This window comes from Perognathus longimembris, chromosome 15 (genome assembly GCF_023159225.1).
Source record: "Perognathus longimembris pacificus isolate PPM17 chromosome 15, ASM2315922v1, whole genome shotgun sequence".
Taxonomy (NCBI): domain Eukaryota; kingdom Metazoa; phylum Chordata; class Mammalia; order Rodentia; family Heteromyidae; genus Perognathus; species Perognathus longimembris.
The window spans coordinates 8654036-8665914 of record NC_063175.1 but is presented as its reverse complement, the minus strand read 5'-3'; the positions used below and the strand labels follow the sequence as shown (position 1 = coordinate 8665914).

Below are 11879 nucleotides of genomic sequence, written 5' to 3'. Positions count from 1 at the left end.
AGAGCTCAAGTGATGTACTACCAGGAGTGAGCAAAAAAGTGTGAGGCCCTGAGTTTCAGTCCTAATACCAGCACACACAAAACAAGAGAACTAACAAGCATTCATAAAAATCTAATTAACAATACACAATGCCTCTTCACATGCATACTATTTACAACTATGTGTTTAAAGACAAATGCCTCTGCCACGTCTTTCAGATTATTTATGCTAATAAGGAAATAATGAGTCAATGATTGGAGATCTGCAAGTATACAATGATTCAATTATAAGTGGAAGGGATATGAAAATTCATCCTTAGTTTTATTACCTCTACTTAAACAAAGTGAGATTCAGTACAGTGTGTAGTAATGGTGGTGGTCGACAAGGAGACTTGCTTGTGGTAAGGTTTACAATGAAAGCAGAAGCCATGATCTACAGCATGCACTGGGATGTTCTAGTTGATTGACATGAGCCACAGTCTCTTGCAGTTGTGATTGTGAAAGAGTACATGGCTATAATGTTCCAAATTATCATAGAACTCTGGAAATACACGGTAAATAGCAAGATATAAGGCTATTATCAATGGCCACTTGCTCTGGGAAGTGAAGAAATATATTTTGCATCACTGTACAAGTCACACATTGCTTTTCTTCTTTTTCCTTTTTTTCTTATTTATTGTCAAAGTGATGTACAGAGAGGTTATAGTTTCATACGTTAGACATTGGATACATTTCTTGTACTGTTTGTTACCACCTTGCTCATTCCCCCCTTCCCCCTTTTTCTTTTAAAAAAATAATTTTATTTTGTCTTAAAGGTGATGTAAAGAGGGGTTATAGCTACATAAGTAAGGTAATGAGTACATTTCCTGTCAAACATTGTTACCCTTTCCCTCATTTTCCCTCCTCCCAACTCCCCTCCTCCCCAACAGTAAAAAAATCCTCAAAGACGCAACCGCCCCATTAGTAAATGGGCTAAAGAATTAAGAAGAGACTTCTCTGGAGAGGAAATAAGAATAGCCAATAGACACATGGAGCAATGTTTTAACACACTGAGATTCCACCTCACCCCAGTTAGAATGGCCATTATCAATGGCTGGGATGTGGCCAAAAGGGAAGGCTACTACACTGCTGGTGGGAAGTGAACTTGTTCAACCACTTTGGAAAGCAGCATGGCGGTTCCTCAAAAGACACAATATAGAGCTTCCCTAGGACCCAGAACTCCCACTTTTTTTTCCTTTTCTTATTTTCTTTGTTGTGCCAGTACTGAGGCTTGAACTCTTCATAATCTCATTTGACATTTTTGCTCAAAACTGGCGGCACCACACTACTTCCAGATTTTTGTCATTTAATTGGAGATAAGAGTCTCACAGATTTTCCTATGGAGGCTGGTTTTGAACTGCAACCCTCAGATCTCATTCTCCTGAATAGTTAGGATTATAGGCATGAGCCACTGGCACCCAAACATATCTTACTTTTATTAACATTACTACACTTGAGAATTGCAGATAGTGAATAATTTTTGTTGTCACTGTACTGAACCCTTACTCTCCACCTTGAATATTTTAAAGAAACAAATCCTGGTTGATTGCTTTTTTTTAAAATCTCTCATCATTTGCCCCCTCTCTGTGCCTGAAGAATCAATACTGGCCATGAAGTTCTATTTATTTAGTCCTATATTTACTCTTCAAATTATTGCTATTTTTGAAACAAATCATAATTCTTTTAACCAATCTATTAACTTTCTGGAAACACACAAGTTACAAACAAAGAGATACATTTGTCTCCTGCTCATACATCTCAGTGTGTAATTTTCAAAGGTGAACACTTTTCCCTTCTCACTTCAGGTGAGAGAGGAGCGGATGGAATGTTCCTGGTTCTCCTCTGGTCCCTCCCTGGTGCATGGCCCCTCCGGCCCTACAGAGAGAAGTCCCTGTGGCCAAGACTGAGCAACACAGAAACTCATGGACACCATGACTGCTTGGCCCAGACCTGCCTCCACTGCTGTTGAGCTGGGAACTGAGATGATCTCCCGGGACTCTGAGCACAGACTGCTCCAGTCTAGATTGCTTCTCACCAAGTGTTTGAAATGAGGTGGTATGGGAAGAAGACGGATTTAAGGATTGAATATTGAAAAGTAGGTGTTGTGATAGAAAGGAAGAAATGGGGGAGGGGGGTGGAGAACGCAAACATGAGAAATAGAACAAAAATAACCAAAGCAAGCAAACAAATGTCCAAGACAAAAACAGTCGATGTTTTCTTTGTTGCTTTCTTTCTCTTCAGCCAGTACACACTGTCTGGTTTGGGCCTGTAGCTCAGTTATAGAAAAAGCTCCTTGGAGTCTTAAGTTGGAAGTCCAGAACAGAAAGGCAGACTTACAGTTCTCATTGGAAGTTTGGTGCTGTTTTCCATGGGCCTGGCTCCTAACTTCCCAGACATCACACAGTCCCAACTTGACCTCTAGCATCTTCCTCATTTTTCTAGACCCTTCTAATTCAGGCTATTCTCTAGACGGGCATATCATCTTGACATAAGAAAAAAAGTTCTTGTTCTTTTTCATAAAAAACCCCCAAGAGTTTGTGTCATTCTACTGGTGGACCATTAAGTGTATGTCTGCTCTTTATAGAATATCAAAATAATAAATCCATGTGTGGCTATGATATGGGCTGGATAGAACTGGGCAATCAGGATCAAGGAAGGTGTGCAGTAAAATTCAGAAATTCGAGTGTCTTTAAGAAGATCCTAATGGAAATAAGAGGTTTTTAAATTTATTTTTTGGTGCTTTTGTTTTCTTTGTGTTATGTTTGTCTTAATTCATATGTCTTTGAGAGTATAAGGGGAGGCACAGAAAAGGACAAAAGGAGAACAAATACAGCAATGGTACTCACTGGACACTATGTTGAAAATGAATTGTACAACTTGTGAGTGGAAGGGAAAAATTGGGAGAGAGTGAAGGAAGGGTTGACATTGTCCAAAAAGAAATATACTCTTTACCTGGCGTATGTAGCTGTAACTCCTCTGTACATCACCTTTATAATAACATTGTTTTAAAAAAAGAACCATAGTCCAGTCTGGCCCAGACAAAAAGCAAGATCCTATCTTAAAAATAATCAGAATAAAAATAGCTGAAGATGTGAAAAAAAAGATCCTACAGTATAAGAAAATCATATATTAGGTTCATTTAATTGATAAAATAAATATATTAACTACAGCAACTGAATGATGCAGAAAATGCCAGGCTTGGAGAAGGACTGGATTCTGAGAGTCAGTATTCTACCAGCTTCTGGTTTTGCACTGTCCTTGAGGCATAGTCTTTCTCAAGGTTGCTTGCTACAACCTCACCTGGTGATCTCAGGATGAACACTTGGTGGCTGGCAGCAAGGAGAGCTCTGTTGGCTTTTTGTTATGCTAAGCGGGAGACGCATTGTGGCTTCATAGAAGCTTCTACCGCAGAAAGATCCATCACTTCCGGGAGATCCCTAAAAGTGTCTGCTTTCATGCTTTCATGTCTTTTGTTTGAATGGGACATGTGGCCATCATTGAAGTCGTCGGACTATGAGGGTCACACTGCACCCCCTGTGTGGGAGTGTTGGTGGTCACTGGGAAACTTAGAGGTTTCCTCTGCCCAGCGCAGCTCATGAGCTATGGAGGGAGAATTTCTTATACACAGGAGCTGGGTTGGCTGAGCAGAGGGGCTCTCATGACAGATGAGGGGATGATGATTGGGGAGATTCCAGAATTAGGTGAGGACCTGGAATTTAGAGAATGAACAGATGTTTAATGGACAAAGACAGAGGAGAAAAGGAGGGATTTGGGGCATAGAAAGAACATCATGTGGGCTAAGCATATAGCTCAGTGGTGTAGTACCTCTCCCCACCCCCTGCAGGTGCGGATTCATCTCAACCCCCAGCACCACAAACAAAAATAGAGTAACTTCATGGGTTTTTAGCCACCCTGAGACTTGAGGCCTGGGCACTGTCCCTGAGCTTTTTAGCTCATGGATAGCACTCTACCACTTGAGCCACACAGTCCCACTTCCAACCTGGATGTTGTTTCTGAGCTTTTTTTTGCTCAAGGCTAGCAGTCCACCACTTGAGACACCGCTTCATTTATGTCTTTTTGGTGATTCATTGGACAAACGAGTTTCATAGACTTTCTTGTCTGGGCTGACTTTGAACCATGATCCACAAACTTCAGCCTCCTGAGTAGACAGGATTATAGATAGGCACCAGCACCTGACCTGATAGCTAATTTTCTAAAAATTATCTGAACCTTGGGCTAAGAAATCTGCATTCCTCCAATGAAGAATGCAATACTTTAGTGGGGCACGCCTTGCATCATTAAGAGGCAATCAGCTGGCCCCGCCTGTTTTCCCAGCCCTGGGGCTGCGTGACTGTTACCAGAAGGTGTGGTTAGCCCCGCCTGCCTTCCAGTTCCACGGAACCAGAAAGGCAGTTCTAGCTGGCCCTGCCTCCCAGCCTTGGGACCATGTATCGCCAAGATGGCGCCTGGTGGTGATCCTGGAGGCAGTCCTGTGGGCTGTGATAGTCCTGTGGGCTGTGACATAGAATTAGGCCGCTCCCCACCCTTGATAGACAGCTCAGGCGGCCCCTCATAGCCCTAGCTAGGTGCTCTACACCCCTCCCCTTCCTGCGGCTCTCTTGAGCCTTTTAAGGGTGACTCCTCCCTGAATAAACTGAGATTGGGAGACCTTTCTCCTGAGCTGTCTGATTGTCCTCCAGTGAAGGGGGGCTGGGTGCGGGTGGTTCATCGACTCTTCACCTTCTCTTGGCTCGCCTAGGTTGGGGTGTGCTTCCCCGCCTCTCCCGCTGGCCAGGAGCGCTGGGGGTGAGGGACTCTGACATACTTTACCAAAGGAATGTGTTGAATTTAATTAGGATTATATGCTTCCAGAGGAAGAGACTATATTCAGTTTTCTCTAACTGTTCTTGGCTTTATACCAAGCACAAATGATTCTAACTGAAGTTCTATTTGAAGATGAGAGGTGCATAGGAATTAGCCTGCCCAAGGAAGAATTGACATATGTAGTTGGATATGACCCAACATTATAGAGATCATGTCTTTCTGATGGTTAAAACAAAAGAGGAAACATAAATAAAAATAAAGATTTGAAAAGTACTCCAAAGCTCACTCTAGCTTTTCAATCACTTCTCTCTCTTCCTGGAGGGAGGAATCCATACAGGAGTGCTGGCATGCTAGTTGTCTTACTGTCCAGACGTGCAGGTGACCCTGCGTGGCTGACCTAGCTTCGGTCTTGGTTCTCTGGAGTGTGTAGGAGGGGAAGGAGACTTGGTAATTTCACTGCTGTTGTAAAGAGTCTGGTGTAAGCATGAACCACTCCTAGGTACAGAGAGGATGGCTAGACTCAATTCATAGGCATATGCATCCCTTTCTGTGGTATTGCCATAACTTAAAACCTTTCTTGGGCTGGGGATATGGCCTAGTGGCAAGAGTGCCTGCCTTGGATTCACGAGGTCCTGGGTTCGATTCCCCAGCACCACATATACAGAAAACGGCCAGAAGCGGCGCTGTGGCTCAAGTGGCAGAGTGCTAGCCTTGAGCAGGAAGAAGCCAGGGACAGTGCTCAGGCCCTGAGTCCAAGGCCCAGGACCGGCCAAAAAAAAAAAAAACAAAAAACAAAAAACCTTTCTTCACTCTTGCGCTCCCAATTCCATCTCTTTACCATGGCTATACTAATCTAAAAATCTCTTAACTGGAAATACAGGAGCTTGGTTAAAACCTTACAAGGATTCCCACTGCTTTTATTTATTTATTTATTGCCAATCCTGGGGCTTGAACTCAGGGCCTGAGCACTGTCCCTGGCTTCTTTTTGCTCAAGGCTAGCACTTTGCCACTTGAGCCACCGTGCCACTTCTGGCCGTTTTCTATATATGTGGCGGTGGGGAATTGAACCCAGGGCTTCATGTTATGTGAGGCAAGCACTCTACTACTAGGCCATATTCCCAGCAGCACCCCCCCCCCCCCCGCACTGTTTTTAAATAGGACTTAGACCCTTTCACAGGAACCCACAGAGACCACGTGATCTCCTCTTGCTTCCTTCCCCAGAAACCTGGTTTGCTTTCTTTTCTTCCAAGAAATCAGTTTCCTCCTCTCTTAATGTCCCTCGCTGGTCCCTCCCTCACCTCCTCCCCTAACTCTTTACCCTCCATGCTTTCAGTCATGTGCGCCCCGGACTTGACTTTCTGCCCATTCAGCAATCACCCCTTTGCTTCCTGTCTTTCCTCTGCTTCTCTTCAGCCTGCCTTGGGAATCCAAGAGAATCTGTTTCCTTCTCCAAAGTCCAAGGCTGAGATCCTTGCACTGTGTTACAGCACAGATGTTGCTAGGAAGCCTGGGCTCCAGTCCTATTTCCTGACCAACCGAGAAGTAACATGACTGCTCAAGCCTTGATTTCATCACCTCAAAGGTGGCACAAAGACTTCAGAGGGTTGCTGAGAGAATTTGCTGCGAATATGTGCAGAACACAAGACTGGGACATTGTAGATTCTCTATGGTTTCTGGTTTTTCTTTTTTGTATGCAGAATAGGAAATTTGGCTTGTTTTAGGACTCTACTGTCTAAATGGACAGCTGTGTCTAAATCCACATGGGCTTTGTGACAAGATTATCTGGTTCAGTAGCCAGTGTCAGTAGCCAGATGGTGTTAAAGGCTCCATTCAGCTTTTCTGAGCATCAACGTCTACATGGATGAACACAGCAACACTGCTAATTCCTCCCAGATTTCCTGTGAGGATCAAGGCACTTCAGGTGGAAGTGTTTTGTAACCGTTGGAATGAACGAATGTCTTGCTCTCTCAGCAGTTCACACCTGTAGTATGACTTAGTCCCCTTGGCCAGACCCTGAGTGTAGCGATGACGTTCACTAAGTTTTCTGGTGTTGCCAATGATGGCTGGCCGTTGGGTCATGTCACCCACACTCCCTTCAAGGGAACCTTGCCGCCGGCTTCGGGGTTGGCTGCAGCTTTCTTGAACTATCAACTCACTCAGGATCAGCCTGGGCCACATCTTTCCAGATCTCACCCTTTCCCAGAGGCAGCTTCCGCAGGCGATGGAGCTAGGGTGTGAAGTCTACATAATCACTCTGCGTCTCTCTCTTTCTTCTCATGGCCCTTTCACCTGAGGCACCCAGTCCAGGGCCCTTCCCCCACCTCCGCCTTCAGCACAGTGAACGCTCAGTCTGCTTTGCAGGGATGTGAGTGTGGGACCTGTTCGATGTCACCCGTGGGAGCCTCCATACATATGCCTGCATTTGAACTGAGGGTAATCCCTGTGGTCGTCGCTGAGGATAGGAACCCAAATAAAGTGCTGGGTTTGTTGCATGGTTTCTGTGGCCTTTCATGGAGAAAGGAGTTTCTGGTGTGGAATTTGATGGTGCACAGAACTCCATGCTTTTAAGTGTATTACATACTATCAATAGGACCCCATTTGGGAGGCAGAAACTATCCAATGAATGAGACAGGTAAAGAGCCCAATCTCAGCTCTGTTGATTTCCATCCAACCGCTTGCCTGCAAAACACAGAAAGTTCCTCCTCTACTTAAATTGTTTCGGAATAGAAAAATGATTCAACTCTGCCCAGTCTACTTAACAAAGTCAGGGTAACCTGAGCACCAAATTCTGATATAGAATGAAGACAAGAAAATTGCAGATTACATCCCAGGAGCATTTCAAAGGAATAATGCCAATGGGCACAGTGCTCATTCCAGAGGTGGAGGCACAAAGGGTAGGCTTCCAGTCCCTTCCATGCCTTCTGGAGTTGGGAAGTTGGGTTTACTACATGACCTCTCAAGTGTTGATATCCTACACAACAAGAATGGTCCGTGTTTATGTAAACATGGAAGGAAAATTGTTCACAAAGAGCACTCTATACATTGAGTGCAGGTTAGACTCCTGCTCAGTGTGGGGGCCAGGGGCCATGCGGGTGGCGTGGGATCCAGACAGCGAGCGGTTGCTGGAGTCTCTTCTTGGGGCACTTTGCTGGGAAGTCGTATTGTTTGGCAGAGCCCTGTCTGGTCCTAAACGTGGGAAATCCAGCAGGGCGCTGGTGACTCAGGCCTGCAATCCTAGCTATTCAGGAGGCTGAGATCTGAGCCAACCCGAGTGGGAAAGTTAGGTGAGACTCCTGTGTCCAATAAACTCCTCAGAAAAGGCTTGAAGTGGTGCAGTGGCTCAAGGCTCAAGGGGTAGAGTGCTAGCCTTGAGCACAAGAGGCTTAGGCGCTGTGCCCAGGCCCTGAGTTCAAGCCCCAGGATGTGCACCAAAAAAAGGGTGTGTGCGCGTGTGTGCATGTGTGTGTGGAAGGATCCTCAGGGGTGCTTTCTGTCCACCATACATACTCTTTCATCGTATTCAGCCCCCACCTAAGTGATCTCTTCACAGGTCCCACTCTGTGGCCCTCACCACGGCCAGTGGCCCTGGGGACGTGAGGCCACCGGTGGTCAGCGTCTCCTGGGGCCCCCTTCCAGGGGGTGGGTGAGGCAGTGACCTCCATCTGGGCTCCCTCCAGGGGGGTGTGCGGCAGCGACCTCCATCTGGGCCCCTTTCAGGGGGTGTGCGGCAGTGACCTCCATCCGAGGCCCTTCCAGGGGGGTGTGCAGCAGCGACCTCCATCTGGGCCCCTTCCAGGGGGGGTGTACCGCAGTGACCTCCGCCTGGGCCCCTTCCAGGGGGATGTGCGGCAGTGACCTCCGCCTGGGAGACGTGCGGAAGCCTCTTCCTGGGCGCCTTAGAGGACGGGCCAGCACCAAAGGGACAGCGAGTTGGCAGGGCGCAGGAGCGCAGGAGCGCAGGAGCGCAGGAGCGCAGGAGCGCAGGAGCGCAGGAGCGCAGGAGCGCAGGAGCGCAGGAGCGCAGGAGCGCAGGAGCGCAGGAGCGCAGGAGCGCAGGAGCGCAGGAGCGCAGGAGCGCAGGAGCGCAGGAGCGCAGGAGCGCAGGAGCGCAGGAGCGCAGGAGCGCAGGAGCGCAGGAGCGCAGGAGCGCAGGAGCGCAGGAGCGCAGGAGCGCAGGAGCGCAGGAGCGCAGGAGCGCAGGAGCGCAGGAGCGCAGGGCTGCGCTGCCGCGCGCGGCCGCTAGGTGGAACCCGAGAGCCCGGGCTCCTCACCGGCCGAGGGCCAGCTGGAGAGCCAGCCGGAGAGCCGGCGGGGAGCCAGCGGGAGAGGACGGCCCGGCCAGGGGCGGCGACGCGGGCAGGGCCGGGCGGTGGCCCCGGCGGACAGGCGGGAGGCGCGGCGGCGGCGGCCGCGGAGCTGCGCCTCGGTGACGGCAGGAGGTCGGGCCCGGCGATGGGTGCCCGAGCGCAGGAGGGCGTGGGGCCCGCGGTGCAGCGCCAGCGCTCCTTGGGTAAATAGCCACAACTTTCATTGCCTAAACCCCAAGCCGCCCGGGATCCGTGCACAGGCGCGCGCCGCTCACCGATGCGCGGCGCGCGGGGAGAGCCGGGCTTCCCGCTGGGGAGCCTGTGGTTGGGGGAAGCTGCCCCGGGCAGGGAATTCTTCCAACAGCTTGCTATTATCATATTGAATGCAATGATAGGATCCATCAGTGCCTCTGAAATACACAGGGCAAGCCAATCGTAGAGGATGGCAGATCCGCTTCTGGCGATCAATAGTATGGTTCCCATGGCTTCATGAGTATGCATATTAACCAGGAGAACGGTCATAAAAAACTCCAAGTCCTCACATGCCATCTCCCTTGGGAGGGCAAAGGGATTTTCGTCATGGAATGACAATGTAGCACTTCCCAAATACCAAGGGCTTGCTCACACCCTGCTTATGCGGATTGCATGAAACTATTCATCAGATTCGGTGCAATTTCAAGTAAGGCAGGGAATGCAGGGGAAATAGTTGTTCTGGGGAAAAGAGCAGTGTTTTCCTCAACTTTAACATGGATTGCAAACAATGCAAGCTTACCCATGAGTTGAAGGCAGTAGCTTAGGTGTGACTGAGCTTAAGGGAGAGGGCTTGCTACTTCTGGATTGCAGCCACCGAGATGGGTTCGAGGTGCCACCGTGGTGGGGAGCAGGAAGCAGTGTTGTAATGCAGACACTTGTCCTTAAGAGAATATGGGTCTGCAGTCAGAAACCAGAGTTCACTTGAGGAAAATGAGCACTAGCTTTAGGAATGTGAAAATCTGCAGAGCTTCTGGCATTTTCTGGGATTTTTTTTTTTTTTTTTGGTAGGTGATAGGGAACACTTTGGAGAGTGAATGTGGATGCCAGGACAACAGGCATGCAAAGTAGAACTGTCCTTGGCATGGAGACAAACGCCACTCTGCTAAGGGGTGGGTGGCAAGGTGCACACCCCCGGGGGAGAAGAGAAGAGGTTGGTGGACACTGGGTCTCCCCCTCTGAGGACCAGTGTTCGGGGGATCAGGAATTCAAGTCAGCCAGGCTTTGGCCTCTGAAGGCTGTGCAGTTCTCCTTTCCTTCTCTGGTTTGCATTTGCTTTTGGCATGCTGTGTTTTGTCTGCGGTACACATTTAACCTCTTGGGATCTTGGAAAAACCTGTTTTACAGTTAATATTTGCTGCTAAGAAGAAGAGGTGCCTTTCTCCCCTCCAGCGATGAATTCCTCATTTTCCCTGCATTTCTTGAATCTCAATCTGAACGCCACAGAGGGTAACTTTTCTGAAGTAAACATCAAGAACGCGTCTTCGCTATGTGAAGACATGGGCATCGCTGTGGAGGTGTTTCTCACTCTGGGTCTTGTCAGCCTCCTGGAGAACATCTTGGTCATTGGTGCCATTGTGAAGAACAAGAACCTACACTCTCCCATGTACCTCTTTGTGTGCAGCTTAGCCGTAGCGGACATGCTGGTGAGCATGTCCAACGCCTGGGAGACCATCACCATCTACTTGCTAAATAACAAGCACCTGGTGATCGCGGACACTTTTGTGCGCCACATCGACAATGTGTTTGACTCCATGATCTGCATTTCTGTGGTGGCCTCTATGTGTAGCTTGCTGGCCATTGCGGTGGACAGGTACATCACCATCTTCTATGCCCTGCGCTATCACCACATCATGACGGCCCGGCGCTCAGGGCTGATCATCGCGTGCATCTGGACTTTTTGTACCGGCTGCGGCATCATCTTCATCATTTACTATGAATCCACGTATGTGATCGTTTGTCTCATCTCCATGTTCTTCACGATGCTGTTCCTCATGGTGTCCCTGTACATACACATGTTCCTCCTGGCACGGACCCATGTGAGGCGGATAGCAGCTGCTCCCAGGTACACTTCTGTGCGGCAAAGGACCAGCATGAAGGGAGCAATCACCCTCACCATGCTGCTGGGGGTTTTCATCGTGTGCTGGGCTCCCTTCTTCCTCCATCTCATCTTAATGATTTCATGCCCACAGAACATCTACTGCTCTTGCTTCATGTCTCACTTCAACATGTACCTCATACTCATCATGTGTAATTCTGTGATTGACCCTTTGATATATGCCTTCCGCAGCCAAGAGATGCGGAAAACCTTTAAGGAGATTATTTGTTGCCATGGCTTCAGAATAACCTGTAGGCTCCCTGACAGGTATTAAGCACAACATTCTGTGGCTCTCGGTTTTCCCTGAGATGAAGTTAATAAGGTACAGTTGGTGGTGGTGGTGGTGGGGAGTTAAGATCACTAGGCACCCAAATTGCATTCATTTCTTGTTTTCCCAGTTCATACTTGTGCATAATGATGGTCACATACCTGGTGGTCATTGGGTCAAATATGCACCTATTGCTTAGCTATTTGGGGAATGTCTTCTGATAACCTCTAATTGTGCTCTTGTTCTATGATTCTTCTGCTCTCCCTCCCATTTCTGCGGGTCCCAACCATCCTCCACCCTAATAAATGTCTCCCCAGGAAATATGTAACATCTTG

The 11879-nt window shown here is 48.3% G+C and overlaps 1 protein-coding gene across 1 annotated transcript; it reads left to right on the top strand.

The window, feature by feature from the left end:
- Positions 1-10531: 10531 nt before the first annotated feature.
- Positions 10532-11550, top strand: Mc5r (melanocortin 5 receptor). Its single transcript, XM_048363511.1, has one exon. It carries the CDS (start codon positions 10573-10575, stop codon positions 11548-11550), a length of 978 nt encoding a protein of 325 aa, XP_048219468.1. The 5' UTR covers positions 10532-10572.
- Positions 11551-11879: the final 329 nt, after the last annotated feature.